At 39.1% G+C, this 17144-nt stretch overlaps 1 protein-coding gene across 4 annotated transcripts in view; it reads left to right on the forward strand.

Annotated features, from left to right (window-relative positions):
• The window catches only part of DOCK8 (dedicator of cytokinesis 8), an 85604-nt gene that overhangs the window by 62476 nt on the left and 5984 nt on the right, over positions 1 to 17144 (forward strand). For all 4 annotated transcript variants that reach the window (XM_021380250.1, XM_021380251.1, XM_021380249.1 and 1 more), the window contains 13 exons: positions 200 to 345; positions 1035 to 1217; positions 1911 to 2046; positions 2544 to 2631; positions 4523 to 4619; positions 5883 to 6017; positions 7571 to 7723; positions 8712 to 8870; positions 9666 to 9766; positions 10217 to 10409; positions 14749 to 14892; positions 15791 to 15922; positions 16705 to 16839. In XM_021380250.1, the coding sequence (XP_021235925.1) occupies positions 200 to 345; positions 1035 to 1217; positions 1911 to 2046; positions 2544 to 2631; positions 4523 to 4619; positions 5883 to 6017; positions 7571 to 7723; positions 8712 to 8870; positions 9666 to 9766; positions 10217 to 10409; positions 14749 to 14892; positions 15791 to 15922; positions 16705 to 16839 (1802 nt within the window). The remainder of the gene's footprint in view (positions 1 to 199; positions 346 to 1034; positions 1218 to 1910; positions 2047 to 2543; positions 2632 to 4522; positions 4620 to 5882; positions 6018 to 7570; positions 7724 to 8711; positions 8871 to 9665; positions 9767 to 10216; positions 10410 to 14748; positions 14893 to 15790; positions 15923 to 16704; positions 16840 to 17144) is intronic.

Raw genomic sequence — 17144 nt, forward strand, 5'->3', positions numbered from 1 at the left:
TATTTGAATGATGTGACAGTTTTTACAGATGATTCCAAACTGTCTTGCTATTGCTGTCCTTCTTGCTGCTCGGTAAACCTAAAGTCTCTGGGCTGGGGGTGCCAATCAGTTTGTTAGCTAACAGCTCAGTGGAAGACTGAAATGTGAGCAGCAACAACTCAATTGCTGATGAAATCCCAGTGGGATGTTCTAAATCTAGTTTCAGATGCCCGCAGCGGAAAGGGACGCACGGGAAACCCAGAGGAAGAACAGGAGTCTGCAGTTGCAATCAGTCAAAATGTGGCACTTGCTATTGCAGGGAGTCAGTTTAACCTCAGGAGCTCTGGAACATCTTTGGCGTCTTTGGTATGTCCAGGGTTTTGCCAGTCTCCTTTCTTGCATACATTTTTCTCTTTGTTTTCTCCTTTGTATCCTTTCTTGTGACTAATAACTGCATTCACAAGAAGTTGCTTTCTTGTTTCTGCTAGCCCCCCAAGAGTGCCTCATATTCCTACTGGCATCTTCTCATTTAGTGATTTAAGTGATTCCACTTTTTCTCCTATGTTTCTATTGCCATCTGCACGCCCAACCTAGTAATATTTCCAGATCAGCAAATGCTGCTGTAACTGCCCTAACACATCCCATTCCCAGTGTCACCTAAATCCATGGATTTAGGGTTCAAGATCCATGTTCTTCTCCCTGTATCCTTTTCTTTACAATTGTTTCTATTTTTTGTGCAGTTTGGCTGATACAGCTGGCAAGAGGGGGGCAAGCAGTTATAGAATATTTTCCTACATTATTCTAATGAACTCAAAATGCAGGCAGCTAACAGTGGTTCTGTGATTCTTTCTTTCATATACATACAGCTAGTGCCTCTGTCACTAACATACCTACATAGATGACAAAAATAAAATCACAATAACATGGAAGAGGTTAAACTTACAGAAGCTCTACCATGAGATTTGACTCCACTGAAATTTTAGTAACATTACTTCACTTGAATGTCCTCCCTATTCTTTTATCTTCCAACTGACTTTTACCTTATCTGTCTCCAGTCCTACAGACAGAGTGCCATGTTAGGTCCTGATACTACTCGCAACCTTCTGATCTGTTTCCTCTGGATCATGAAAAATGCTGATCAGAATCTAATACAGAAATGGATTGCAGACCTTCCATCCATGCAGCTGAACAGGATCTTAGACCTCCTTTTCATTTGTGTTTCATGCTTTGAATACAAGGTAAGTGAAACATGGCCTGATTTTGTTGTCATGTTTTGATGCTTTTTTTTCTTTCTGACTGTCCAGAGGAAACTTGATATTGACAAGTGTTAAATTAGCTCTTGTCTAATCTATGCTACAAACAGACACATTTGTTCAAAATGACTGAGACTAGCCTTCAAGCAAAATGCAGCCAAAACTTCTGAGGACATCTTATGAAGTTGGTTTGAAATGTATTATTTTCCTGAGGATTTGATGGCTATTTTGGGTGGGGAATATATACATGTACTCAAGTCCAGTTTACTAATGTTTTTCAGCTGTGACTGAATGTAAACAATTGATGCTGTCATTACTGGAGCTATTCTCCTTATACCTTACCCATTTCAAGGCAAGGTCCTGCTGATGACCCTTTACCTAAGGGCTAGGTCTGGACATCAGGACTCTCTCTCTCATAGAGCTTGTCTGAAATAACCTCTCTGCACTTCAATTTATCTCTCTGTAACACTGAGCTACATCACTGTTTTTATTATCAGTACTTAAACTACCTTTCCTCGTCTACAACCTTTAAGAAGCCTTTGTATGTTAGTCAGTGATATTTATTGCTTTCCACCTGCTCTCCCCATCTCTCCTGTTATCTCTGGTTTGGGTGGTATAACCTGGACTTGTGTTCAAAGCTGGAGGCACTGGTGTTGATTGCTTTGACTTTACTTTCAGGGCAAACAGAGCTCGGATAAAGTTAGCAACCAAGCACTGCAGAAGTCCCGAGACGTTAAGGCCAGATTAGAAGAGGCTTTGCTGAGAGGTGAAGGGGCCAGAGGAGAAATGATGAAGCGCTGCAGAATACCAGCTGGTACTTCATAGCACCTTTCCCTCATGACTTTTGAAAGGATATCAAAAGGTTTTAGATGTAAATGTGTTTGTTGGGTTTTATGCATACTCCCTGTTCTCATCCTTGTCCTTCTCTCCCACAGTGCTTTCCCTTGTAGACTCGTAACGTTTCACTGTGGATAAAAATATTGTTATGTTTCAACTGTGCAACATATAACTAGGACTGAGCTTATCTCACGTGAAGAATATGAAGCCAACTAAGAAATTTTAAGAAATTCTGAGAAATTATTGTTAGTTCTAATCGAAAGACATGAAACAATGTCAAAATTATCAGTGAGAACAAATTGTTAATATCAAAAGATTTGTTTCATTTAATAAATTGAATATTTAGGCTTTTGGTCTTAGAAGACATCTATAAGTAAGCTGATATTCAAAAAATCCTAGATGAAAAAATAGTGGAGTCCTGTCCTTTTGTGTGCCCCTTTGCTTTAATCTTAGTAACATATGTTGCACTTTCAGGGAATGACAGGTCAGTGGGGCTAAATGAAAACCTGAGGTGGAGAAAGGAGCAGACTCACTGGCGGCAGGCAAATGAGAGACAAGATAAGTAAGTCATTTAATAAAAATATATTGCTTATATTAGAATCAAGCTGTTCATTTTTTTTGTTTTGATCTTTCTTCTAGGATGGTTTTATTACAAAATCAGCAGTGTCAGTCGTTTTCCTCCTCTGTTAATGAGAAAGAAATAGAAAATGTGTATGTAGCAGAAATATCCAGCTGTTGCCATGACATAACAGGGATCACAAGCACTTGAATGAGATGCTTACCTATCTACACATTTTTTCCTTCTGATTATCAGAATGGGAACCACTAGTAATTGATGCATGTGTCAAATATTCCACAAAGGCTTGCCATGATGCTTACTTTGGTGTTGCTATAGCACTTTGCTGTGTACAGTACCGTGGTGTGAATTTTCCATATTAAATATGTTGGTCTGGATTTGACATGTTATGTTGGCTATGGGAAAGCAATTCTGTAGTGGTCATTTTTCTTGTTACAGGTTTTAACTTATGATATATCAATACATTTCATCTTCTGAGCACTATATAGTAGTAGACATGTGAATGTCTGGATTTATGGAAAGCTGCAGTTTCAAGAAAGATTTATGCATAGATGATTGTCCACAGATACTTGCTTGAATTTGGTCTGTATGAGACACAGGTCCCTGTGTGTTCTCACTAGTCTAGCTCCTGTGAGTTCCCCCAGTATCCTTCAGCATGTTTGAGTTTGATCTGAGAACACTGGCCCTTGATCGGCTCAGCAACTGTGTTGTTGCCACCTAGCACTCAGCTGTGATAATCACATTCTTTTTTGAAAACAAAGGTTGTTAATTTGATATTTATCTGAACTTTAAAAGAATAATCCTTCTGCCCTCTGTTCTAGATTGGAAGAGGTGCAGATCCTGTGTGGATGTTCTTACTTTGCCTTGAAATCAGCTTGCTTTCTTTCAGTTTCACCGAAGTCAGAGTAAACCAGCCCTCAAGCAGCAGCTCTACATTATTGTTAAATATAAATTTAATTAAAACTTAAATTAAATCTGCTGGTAAAACTCTTCATTCTGTCAAGGACTTTCTGTTTTACCCTCTGTTCATCACTGTGGTATGTGAGATCTTTGCTCTCATCCTTTATGGATCACCACAGTGTATGTCCTGTAAGAAAGGTGTTTGCAGGTCGCATACATAACACAAAAACTTTGCAAATGTTGCCATTCAGCCTGCATCTCCTTGAGCCCAGCATGTTTTGAGACGGTGACAGGCTGCAGTTAAAGCTAAATGTGGTGTCAGAAAGAATCCAGTCAGCATGGTTGATGTGCTAGCTGAGTGGTTGTTGGAAATGATTCAGAAGGCTATATTGTTTGCCTAACTTGTTCCGTTCGTACTCATAGATAGCAATCCATGGCTTGATTATAGCACCAGCCTTTTGGCAGGCCCTTCTTTTCTTTGTTACTTTGAGTTATTGTAATTAATAACTGTGCTACTGCCCTTACTTTCTTTTCTGTCCCGAAATTAACCAGTTGTGCCCAAAAGGATGGCTCTTTACTTCTCTGGTTTTCTTTTTGGGTGTGATTCCACTGAGAAGGAAAGGGAAAGAAACATAGCAGAACAGCTACAGATTTTGAACTCGCTCAGAAGCGTGCTCGTAAGAGTGTTCTTCCAGCCACAGAAAAATGAGATTTAGCCTTAGAGCAGCTTAATTCTCACACCTCAAAAAGCTGCTTCATGCTATGCAATGGCTCTTTTGTGGGTAGTTTAGGAAAAAGATCAATATCAGCTCTCCTCGCTTGACACTGTAGTTCTTAAGAAACACCTCTGAACACTGTTGTGATTGTTTGCTCTTGAAGGATCATTCAGCATTTGAATTTTGCTTTGTTTAGACAGTAGGTCACCTACTACCTGTGGAACTCCCTTCTTGCTTTAATTTAAACTCTTTCTTTGTAGGACAAAAGCAGAGCTAGATCAAGAAGCACTCATCAGTGGAAACCTGGCAACTGAAGCTAACCTGATCATTCTTGACATGCAAGAGAACATCATCCAGGTGGGAAACTACAGAGCTGGCTTGGTATCAGTTTCTACTTCCTCAAAAGGCAATGGAAGCAAGCCTTTTGTATCTTAGGCAGTGCAAATTGTTTTAATTAAAGATCTGCTGTAAGCTTGTATAAAGTCTTCAAGTGGGGAGAGGAAGAAGGCAGGGATGAATGAATCTAAAGACAAGATTACTGCCTTACAGTGTTGTCACAAGCACTTTCTACTGTTAGGGCATGCTAATGTGAATAAAAGGGCAATCTCACCCCTTGTCTTCTATGGATGTGTTTAAAAGCCATTTCAACTGTCTTACCATGATACTGGAGTTTGGAGGGTAAGGGAAGAAAAGTCTTCATTTATGTTAGCAGTGTATCTTAAGACAGTAGTAATTTGGAACTAGTCTGATGGGCAGCCTTAGGTCATACTTTGAGTAATGCTGTGAGACAAAAGTCATTTAACCTTGACTCTCACAGAGTTTTTGATGTAGGGAAAGATCTTGCACCTGCATGGAGTCCTTCTGAAAAGAGATGAGGCCCCATATAGCAGTGTAAAGAATTTAACTTGCTGGAGTCAAATGCAGCAAAATATCACAGGTTCTTTGACAGCAATAGAGCTGTAACGGTTGACCATGCTGAGACAAGGTCTCATAGCTTAGGAAAGACACTCCAAATTCATAGGTATTGGAATAGTACTGTTGGGGCAACATGAATTAATATATAGTTAAGAGAGAACTTTATTTTTCAAAACCTGCTAGTTGAAAAGCATTTAGTTACTAGATCCTTGTAGTATTGGGCATGACTTTTACATGGCACCCATTATTGCAACTTGTATCCCCCTCTGTCCAGGTTGTAGGATTGACCAGAATGTACCAGTATGCTTGTCTAGCCAGCATGCCCAGAAATGCATGAGGGAAAAAGGCTGGTGCATGGCCACCACAGAATCACTTCCCAATGTGATGTGAATGAAAGATTAGACACAAAGCAGGTGGTGCTGCAGCAGTCATTGCAAAAGCTGTCTGAGCTTAAAAGTGCATCGAGGAGCCTACGAATATTGAGAAACATTGAAAACATTTTCTTATCATCTTGATCACTACAAGACTGTTTTGAGTTCCCATTGCAGTAGATGTTAACAAATTGAAACAAAAATCAACAACCTGCAATCTCCAAACTGATGAATAAATCTTGTAAATGGGATAGCAGGACAACCAATTCCTATGTGCAAGTTCACTGCTGAATTACCTCCTACAGTTATTGTTGTTTTTCTCCTTCATGCGTAGGCAAGCTTTGCAGCAGAGTGCAGAGACAATCTTTTGGGAGGAGTTTTGAAAGTCCTGGTAAATTCTCTTGGCTGTGATCAGAGCACCACTTACCTGACTCACTGCTTTGCTACACTCAGAGCACTCATTGCTAAGGTATGCTTCCAGTCAAGTTGTTAGAGCAGCATTTCTATAGCAGAACTGTATGCAATCACCGTTTTTCCTGTGGCATTTGTTAAGTGTGTTTAACGTGCAAATACTAATGCCTAAATGGAGGGACACTCAGGGACTTCTCCAGCTGTTGTAAGATTATCTCATTGACCGCATAAGGTGGAATGACTGAATCAGAACAACTTTGTGGTTGTGAGTTTGAGCAGTTTACTGTTAAATACAGAAAAGTTGCAAATAAAAAGGGTAAAAAAAAATACAACTAATTATTTCAAATACATTCTGATTTTAATTAGGCATCTTAACTCCAGGAGTGCGCAGATACTCTAAAGAGAAATTTGAATTACTATATAATCAGGACCAGTTTCCAATTTAAAATCTGGGAAAAAGCCATTCTCCTGTAAAGAAGAACACTTCCGCAAAGGAAAAATCAGTGAAATGTTTTTTTCATCTAAGCTATTCCAAAATGCAAATAACAAATAGGATACTCCCGTCCAATTAACGCCTGTTCACTGTTAAATGCAGATTGGCTGACAAAGCCTAATTATAGGGTAGATATCTGAGTAGTTATGAAACTCATAATTATGTTTTCATTGTACTTTATCTTTGGAAGCTAACTTGCAATTAAAATAATGAATTTTGTGAAGCAATTGTTACTCTCACTGAAATAGATCTTCCAGTTAAGCTGACTCAGTTCTTCATTTTATGAAGCAATCATTGCAATTATTTATATTACACCTTAGGTATATACATGTTATTTTACAAACAACAAATGAAAATGATAGAACCCTACGCCAGCAGGTTTATAATATAAATTAGGCATAAAACAGTGAAATAATGGAGTGAAGAAGGTCGAGGGCTGGGAAACAGGCCTGCAGATGGAAAATAATCCAGTGCTCTGCTCATACACCTGTATCAGTCCAACCTCTGTGCGTATGGCACTAGTGCACCACTTCTGTGTGCAGTGACAGTCTCTTAGGATAGACCTTTAGCCCCCCGGGTCTATTGTCTGCTAGGTGCATGAGGACACTCTTTAAAAGAGAGTCTGTCATGAAAGCTGGGCAATAGAATTTTTGTGGCACACTGTAGGTGGAAGAACATGCTGGAAGACTGGAAAGGGGTAGGGCGTTGATGCAAAAAGCTAGTACTTGCTCCTTATGCATAAGGAAATATTTGCATGTTTCATCAAATGTTATATATTCTGAAAAAAGCAACTCTCCCTGCTTTTTAAGAATTTTGCAATACTTTATCCTTTCAAAAACTCCTGAAGACATCATGGGACTCCCTGCGACATTTTTTCTCTCTCTTTCTGTTGTTCTTTTTTTAGACACAAAGACTATTTTCAAAACCTTCTTCTCTTTAGAAAAGCTTGGAAGTGGAGTCTATAGAGGCACAGAAATTAGATGCCCCTATTAAAGGGTATAAAATGTTTTTCATGTAGATTTTAGTCTTTGAACCCTGTGATTTTCATGGACTAAGCTCATGGTATTTTAATGACCAGAAATGGTAGTACTGAATGGTATCTTCTCTGTCTCCCTTAGTTCGGAGATTTCCTGTTTGAAGAGGAGGTGGAACAGTGTGCTGACCTCTGTCAAAGAGTTCTCCATCACTGCAGCAGCAGCATAGATATAACAAGGACTCAAGCCTGTGCTACTCTTTATCTCCTCATGAGATACAGCTTCAGCTCCACAAGTGTAAGATTTTGAGAACAGCAAAATGTTTCATGCCAACTGTTTCATGACCAGTTGAAACAAACTGAAGCAGTTGTAACAAACAGGAAGCATCTGCAGGTCAATACCTTGTGCTGTTTTGCACACTTCAACTGGAAGCAGTGCGAGAAGTGTAGAGAATGAATTGTTTTATTATTGTTCAGTATCCTGTTTAGGAAGATGTGATTTTTTTTTTCTGCAGTATCTATGAATACATTTTCAAATGGAATAGCATTAGGCCTCTGGTAGCAAGGGCTGTATGGTAGATAAGCAACACTCTTTATTTTTCTCATAATTTTTTTCACTCGTCAGAACTACTTCTGACCAGTTCTATTCTAATGCAATTACAGCCTCAGTGGAATAACTGTATATTGTTGATAATGCAAATTTTTCACTTACCCTTTCATGTAATGAGCTGTAAACTAGGCCCTGATTCTACCTACACACACAGAGCAAAATACTTGCTTTATTTCTGTAGATTCCTAATGTCCTAGCATGTAAGGACATTCATTACCATCATTTTCTCCATAGTTTTCACTTGAAAAGCCTTTAGTATGTAAAAAGTGGTGACTGTGCAGGAGGAGAACACGCCTCTGCAACACTGTTACCATCAAGGTATGGTGCATCACCAGGTGAAGTCCTCAGAGGCCATTTGCTTCACAGACTCGTTTCCAGAATGTTTATGTAGTCCTGCTGCCGCTCATTCTCTCTGAGTAGCCTGACCTGTATGCCTACTGGCCTCTCCTGAGATGAAAAGAGAGAGCTGACTTCCTCTTGTCTCAAGCAAGCATATTCTTGTCTCAAAGCACTGACATGTCAGAGTCCAGGTCTGCTGATTCTTACTCACATGAGCAGTAACTTTAGCCCACGCAGTGTGGGCAGGTGAAAGTGGGTTTGGTTTATGCAGGAGACAGAGATATGATGCACATGGTGTATCATTCTCTAATTTTTGGTTTTTTTCTTCTTCTGAAAGAATTTTGCAAGAGTGAAGATGCAGGTGACCATGTCACTAGCTTCTTTGGTTGGCAAATCACCTGAGTTTAATGAGGAATTCCTTCGACGATCTTTACGAACCATCCTGGCCTATGCAGAGGAGGACGTGGACATGCAGGCAACTCCATTTCCCATTCAGGTCAAATCTTTTGTGACATCTGTGGCTTGCATTAGAGCTTTCACATAGGAATGTGCTTGGAGCAAGTCCTAAGAATCTCAATCTTATACAGGAATGAAAATAATGATGCAGGAGTTATTGTCTGAGCTTATGTCTTTTGCAACAATAAGCAGGACAGAAGTGGAAGACGGAATTCTGTACCATTTGAGTCACATTAGAGAAGGGTTATCTCTTAGCTTTGTGTACAGCCTTCTCCTAGACCCCAGCAGGAATTGCATACCAAAGGAGTTTCCCAGGGGGGAATTCGATTAATTATGTTTTCAAGCAAGTAGCACTGTGGAAACATCTCTCCTCTGTTCCGTTTATAAGGCAGCAGTATCAGTAATGAAAAACATTTCAGACAACTGCCAGGTGCTTTCCTGAAATTCAGTTTGTGCTGAAGGTGTATGAAAGCATCTGATTTGTTATCAGATCACAGGATGAACTAAATTAGCACAGTCTTGCTGGGTTTTTTTTGTTTGCTTTGTTCTTGGTTTTTTTGTTGTTTTTTTTTTCATTTGGAAATAAACTGATCAAAGGCTTCCAGCTCATTTTGATATATTAAAATGTATGAATAAAATTTGCTATATCAGCAGTATTTGCTGCATTGAATTGAGTTGGAAAAACGTACCTAGCAGCAATTCAGCATCCTGACATTTCCTTGGGCAAGAGGGACTAAACTAGAGTAACATATCATCTGTTGCAGAGACTGGTGCTTTTCTAGAAGAGAAAAAATAATTGCCTGAGAAATGCATGTTGATCTTTGTATTACTGCAGGTAGAGGAGCTGCTGTGTAATCTGAACAGCATCCTGTCAGACACAGTGAAAATGAGGGAATTTCAGGAAGATCCGGAAATGCTCATGGATCTTATGCACAGGTGAGTCCATTCAGAATTGCTACTGAGGAAATTCTGCAGTGAGGTGAGCACAAGAACTGTGTGTGTCAGGGACAAAGCCTCTAGCTGTTCTATACATTCCCGCTTTAGCACAGCTGACCTTTCACAGTGGACCCAGGTGGGACTGCCCATGTGGAGTCATGGCAGTGTAGCCACTGGGAGGTCACAGGTGTGTACAGGCTTGGGCAAGGATGGAAGTCAGGAACTAACAATTGCTGAAGGGTCTTGGGTTCAGCATTTTTACTTCCTCATAGCTCTGCTGTTTCCTAGCTCCTCTTCCGTAGCTATTTGTTTTACCGTGTGCTCGGTGAATCCTACTTAGAGGATAAAGACAGAGGTGTCTGCTTCCGTTCAGCCCATGTGGAGAACTGTAGAGATCCTTTCTGTTATTTGAGAAGTCATTCACATCTCCTGACTTCCCTGTGTCATTAGAATTGCCAAAGGGTACCAGACATCACCCGACCTGAGACTGACTTGGCTGCAGAATATGGCAGAGAAGCACACCAAAAGGAAGTGCTACACAGAAGCAGCTATGTGCCTCGTCCATGCTGCTGCGCTGGTGGCAGAGTACCTCAGCATGCTTGAAGATCGCAGCTATCTCCCAGTGGGCAGCGTCAGCTTTCAGGTAAGAAGAGAATCCAAAGCTCTGATAGACTAGGATGACCTATCCTGATGTGCAACTTTCTTCAAGCTGAGTAGGAGTAAACATACGGGTAGGAAAAGTTATGACGACAGAGAATCTATCACCACTTTTGATAGGTCATTCTGATGATTTATTACACTCACTGATGAAAACTGGTACTTTAGTATCTAGCTGACTGTAGCTTCTATCTGCAGCCTTTGGATGCCGTAATCTCTTATTTGCTAAATAAAAGCCCTCTATTATCATATATCTTTTCCTACAGTTGTTACTTAATAACTGTGACAGATTCATCTTTCAACCTTTTTTCTGATAAGCTAAGTAATTGGAGCTACTCTACACTTCTAGACATGTTCTCCAATCCTTTGAGTGTCCTCCAGTTACTAAGCAACATCTTTCTCAGTAGTAAATGGCACAATCACATTAGTTTATGCACAGTAAAAATGTCCCATAAGATCTTCAACTCTGGGAAGCATCTTTCAGTTTATAGCTTCAAAGACCCCACTACTTCCATTGGCCTTGTCCAGCATATTATTCAGTGATACGTCAGTCTTTTCCAGGGAGATTTCTTGGATTATTTTTGTGTGGTTGGTTGGTTGGTTGTTTCCCTTCTTTGTTTTCTACCCTCTGTGGATTAAAATATAATTCTCTGCTTTAAGAAATAGCTTGAAATGCAAGTATTTGTTCACACTTAGCTTATCAGATTGTGTGGATTTGGTCATTTGGTCATATCACACCCGAACTTATTTTATGTGCAAATGTAGTGATTTTATTCCTTTTTTTTTCCACACAAAAAATAGAATTGGCTACACCCTTAGAATATTCCCACATGTTGATGATTCTTCTTTTCTGATTGTTGTCTAAAACCTACGATGATCCCTTCTAAGACCATTTTTTACTTACAGTGTTTGCTGCAATGATTTGGAATCATTCTAAGCAATGAATAGAAATTGTGCAGTACCAACTTACACGTTGTATAGACATTTATTGTTCGGGCATTGTCGATGTCATCTGATAGTTGTCTCTTTAAAAGTAGAACCTGAGTTTCTATAGCCTGGTGTTGATTCAGATTAATCACATCTTTGATTTTTTCTTTAGTCAAATTTTGTATCAGTATTTCCATTATTTTGTCTGGAATGTGACTGATAAACCTTTTACTCACTGCTTATCTGGTTTACTTTTTAAAAAACGTAGTTTCCAAAAGAATTTTCCTGCTCTGGTACTTCTCCAGTTTTCCAAAACATACAGTGACTCAGCATTAGCTGCCAGAATACCCTTTTGTTTAGCTCATTCAAAGTGTTGAGGGGCACATTTTATGGTCCAGATGGTTCTGAAATGGCTAACACCAGTAGTACATTCATCATCCCTTGATATAACCACAACACACATGGTTTTTTCACTTCAGAATAGTGGATGTGAATATTACTGAACCACTTGGAATTTTGCACTGAGTTTAGTATGTTGAGAAATAGTATTCACAATTCCATCATAGCAATCAGGTAATGGACTATCATTATTCTTTCATCATTTCTTTACTGCTAAGCTAGCTGTATATACTTTAGCCAGTAAAAAACCTTCTGGCCATGGATTTATACTCCTGCATTCCTTGTTCTTTTGTTTCCCTTATCAGTTTTGCATACTTCCTAGCTTCAAATCCACTTAGCTTAAATCCACTATTTCTATGTTCTTCTTTTCTCCCTGCTTGTTTTGTACAATCGTCATCTGGATATGGGTGGAATTCCTTAGGGAAGGAATGCTCTCAGAGTGTTATAAATACTTGTAATCACACACACACACTTGATTCTAATTTGATTCCTCCTTTCATCGCTCCTAGATTTAGCAGGTTTCCACAAATGAGTATGGTTCTAGTTATTTTAGAGAACCGAAGTCTATTTTACTAGGCACCGAACAAGCTAAAAGTCTAAGAGCATCTTAGACAAATCAATCTCTCTAGTCTAAACGTTTGTGTAAATACATGCTTGCTAAAGGAAAAGTTGCTCCATAGGAGAGAGGTAATAAAGTGCCTTAATGACCAAAAACCCAGTTACAAAACATTTTATCTGTCAGCATAATTTTGAACTTCAGTTTGCTCGATAACAACACTTAACTGTAGTAACACTTTGCATTTTTACAAAGAAAAGATGTCCCCTTCTTTACTGATTTGTGTTTTGTAGCACCTCATTCAGATTATCTCTTTAAAGAAGAAAGAACACTACTGACCTGTCTCAGCTTTACCTGGAGTTCCAGATCTCACTCACTGATTCTTTTCTGGGTCCATTTCATTTAGCTTCATTATAACTAGTATTGGTGATGTGCATTCAGCTTTTTGTAATTAATGTAAAGTACTATTCTGAATGAGCAGAAGTGCTAGCTCATTTTTAGGAAAGAGTAAAGTGGGACAGCAAAAGATTAATTGAGTTTACCTAGGTCTTTTGCAGTTATTCTGTTAGACTCCACAAAACTGATTGTCAGGGAGGAAACACTTCACCTTATACTGTGCCAGGCAAAACTCTGTATGCTCCCATCTCTGCATTCATAAAGTTTTCTTTGGAGATTGACAATTCGTGTTCATACTGAATCCCCTTTTGCAAGTGACAACAATGACTTAAAGAGAGTATGGACTGGCTTTAAAGTCAACTTATATTACCACAGACAAGGACTTAGCACATGTGTGTCTATCTGTTGAGATACAAGGCTAATTAGCTTTGGCCTGGCAGTAGGCTAATCAGCCATGGTGTTTTGATGTTCAAAGTTGCAGGCTACTTGCGACATCTAACTTTATGATGAGGGCTGATGACAACTGGCCAAGCGTCCTGAATTTATTTGAAGAGACACAAGTGTCTCTTTTACTCAAAGAAAAATAGGTCCATGTTGTTCAAAATAGTTACAGATTATATACTTGGTAATTTGTAATTTGCTTTTATCATAGAGGAGACTTACCAAGTTATTCCATATTGAAGGTGGTTGAAGGAAAAAAGTGAATGGGGTATGTCCATGCTGCAGAAGATCATACTAGCCCCAGAAATATGTCATGAAGATGCTCTCCTACTAGAGCGTGTGGACTAAAAAAACATGGAAATACATTCCTGACATTAGGTATTACAGATTTAAAGACAAAGAAGAGAGAATTTATGCCTGTGATTTTCTAGGTTTCCTGTCACAAATAAATCACTCTTCCAGACACTTTTCCCATTGCTTAAGAAAATAAAAAAGTCATAAAATGCTGTGTGCCACTTTGTGAAAACAGTCCTAATGGTACTGTTATGGAAGGGGAAAGCCAGAAATTGGGCTGTAGCATAGGTTGTATGAGTTGCCCTAATATGTGCCAGGTATGCCAACTGTGGTTAATGTTACTGTCTTCAGTAGGACTGGTAGCTGAAAAATGACAGCCACGGGTATACTAAAAGGTGCTGTTGTTTTCCCTCTGGCTGAAATGGAGACATATTCTTATTCCTGTGAATACCGTCCTGAGTTTTGTGCTGATTATTGCAGAGGAGCTGACATGATGTTCAGAACAGACACAGTGATGATAACGTGGCTGCAGTAAATTTCACTCATGGAAAAATAAATACATCTACAAAAACCATGGGGAGAAGTCCTGTGTTGCAAGTGATATATGATGCCAGTTCTTTATCTGAAATGTGATCAGTAGTAACAGCCCTCAGACTCTCAGCCGTTTTATAAAGATGTCTTCTAGGAATCAGCCTCTATCCAGCTGGCATCTATCCTGCACTCAGATTTTCATTGTCAGTACTGTTGAAGTGAGACACCATGACACTATGTAAACTCCTTTTAATTATTAGGAAATCAAACATTAGCATTCAGTTATTTCAGTTTTTAGAGTAGTACTGTCCATGTTGTATTTCTCTGTTCCCAAAAGTTGCAAAAGTAACAGCTTGACAGTTCAGGTTCTTCTAAAAGCTCAAACAAGGCCTGAGGTGCAGCTTGAAATTTTTCACCTCTGAGGCATGAGAAACTGAAAGGATATGGCTTCTAGTTATCTCTGTGGCATAGGAGATTCGTTGCGTTCCAGGGAAACCTAACTCCAGATGGAGGTTAGCTGGTGATCTACAGGAGCTCACCTTTTAATCTCGAGGCAAGAAAAAAAGTTTAGGATTCTTGAAACGAAACTCCTGATCTGCCATCTGCAAAGATTTATGATGTTACATTTGCTTCTAAATAAGATTTAACTGTGTTCCCCCTGGCTGCACTTCCATCTCATTTTTCTTTCTGTTCCGAAAGTATGTTGAAACTGTTTCTGCCTGGATCTTTACTGTAAGCTGTTGGTCTAGGTTCCTGATTTCTCTGCTCTGATTTATTTTAGAACATTTCACCCAATGTGCTGGAGGAATCTGCTGTTTCAGATGATGTTCTGTCTCCAGATGAAGATGGCATTTGTTCTGGGAGGTATTTCTCAGAAAGTGGCCTGGTAGGGTTACTAGAACAAGCGGCAGAACTGTTTAACACGGTGAGTGAGGACAAAAGCGTGGGGAGATGTAGAGGGGCTGTGCCAGTTTGTTTTCCTGCACAGGAGGAAGTGGTGGTTTAGTGCTCAGCCAGGCTCCATGGATTTGCCCTGTTGCAGACAACAGAGGCAGGGACGCATGTTTTTGGTCGACCTAGCGCTATCTTAGCCAGGTTGACTAAATACACTTCACAAGTAGCCTAGCTAAGCAATGTACCCATCTCTATTGTGGGGACTAGAGGCAGCATCAGCAGAAAGTGATTGTCCCTACAAAGCTTTCTGGCTGGTATTTTCATGGGATGGTACATTTTAGAAAAAAATCCTTGCTTAAAATGCAGATTTTATGGAGCATATGACAGTTGCTCCTATGCTTTCACACAGTGTACAACCACTGGTCTCATAATTTGGACTTACTATGCAGATAGTCATGACATTAATACTCAACTTGCTCATCATATTGTTGCAGTGCTAAAAACATATATTTAGCATCTCTGAAGAAATAATTTGGGCTTATTTTGTCCAGATGCAGGTTTTGTTGCTTTTTGGTCTCACTAAAATCATACGTGCAAAAGAAATCTATTCCCTTCTTCTCACCTGAGTTTCTTACTCTTTGGGTCTCTAACCAGAAACCACATGCTTTACAAAGGAATTTTGTGCTGGGAGCCCAAAAGAGCAGAGATTCAAATTAAGTCTAGTTTTTTGGTTTACAGCTACTTTCAGATCTACTCTTTTACAATTAACAGATTTTAGAAAGCTAAAACAAGTGACATAATAGATTGAAAGATGAGTCCCATAAATCCCCTTTTCAGAGAGGCTATTAATGGAGATCCAGTTTCTTTGCAGAGGTCATGATGATTCATTTCTTGTTTTCTGTGTTTTCTTCTGCTCTTTTTTTACCAAGGGAGGGTTGTATGAAACTGTGAATGAAGTATACAAAATTGTCATCCCCATACTGGAAGCACACCGAGACTTCAGAAAGCTTACCTTGACACACAGCAAGCTACAGAAGGCCTTTGACAGCATCATTAATAAGGTACTTGTGAGGCAAGGCACCACTAGCAAGACATGTTTCTGGGCTGCAGCATTTGGTTATGGCTGATGATAGTAAAATGAAGACTGGTGAGAAATAGATCAGTTTTCTTTTTCTAACAGAAGCTTCCATCTGCTTTGTCCTACCTATAAAGTGTACTCCATAGTAAAAGAGGCTCTATTCTCCATGCCAGAAAAAGAAGTGAATATAAAATTGTTTTAGTTACAGAAAAACAGCTGAATAGGTCAAACTTAGAATAAGACGACTTTATTCAACCTGACCACATTTATTTAAGACAAACAACCTTCTTGTCCTCTGGATAGTATTTTCAGTTATTAAACAGAGAAAAGACAAAAGTCTGCCTGACTTCTCAGTACTTAAGCTGCTCCTGTAGTTCTCTTTCTCCAGAAGCGTTTTACTATTGAATCTAGTCAGTTTCGTGTTCTTACCAACTGTCCTCCTTGCAAGGTTGAATTTTGTTAAATTCAGTGGAATTAAAAAATATTATGAATGTTGTTTTGTAAAAGTCATGTCATGGTCAGCCTAAATCTTAAGCTAGGTGGCAGTCAAATGTCCTCTTAAATTGTATTTTTTCTTTAACGGATATATGCTTCTAATTCAGTGGTGCTGAAGACATGTAAAACTAAATATGCCTCTGAAACATAGGAAGATGTAGAATTAGTAGGTTTTCTATATAGAGAGTTGAGAAAAAAGCACCCAAATGATACTCTGTTGACACTGAAAAACAAGTAATTATGATTTTCCTCTTTTTCTGTATCTATTAGGGCCAAAAGCGAATGTTTGGAACTTACTTCCGTGTTGGTTTCTATGGATCCAAATTTGGTGACTTAGATGAACAGGAATTTGTTTACAAAGAGCCTGCAATTACTAAACTTCCTGAGATTTCTCACAGATTAGAGGTAAAGAAGAAAACATTGTGATAGTATTATCTCCTATGTTACATCGTCTTTTCTAACAAATGCACACCATTCTAATAGTATTACTGTTATATAAAAATCAATCGCAAACCATAATTTATACCATAGATTATTTCCTTTGTGTATGTCTTTTCTCTTTTGGTTGTAGCCCTTTTATGCTGTAGCACAATGATGAAAGTGAGGGCCTGCATACCTCAGGTCCTCTCTCTTATAAGAAAGTCTGTAATGTATAGAATGATTTGATCTGAGCAGGCCAGATACTTGCTTTGGTACCTTTTCGGTTTTTT

The sequence above is a fragment of the Numida meleagris genome, chromosome Z, assembly GCF_002078875.1.
Source record: "Numida meleagris isolate 19003 breed g44 Domestic line chromosome Z, NumMel1.0, whole genome shotgun sequence".
Classification (NCBI taxonomy): domain Eukaryota; kingdom Metazoa; phylum Chordata; class Aves; order Galliformes; family Numididae; genus Numida; species Numida meleagris.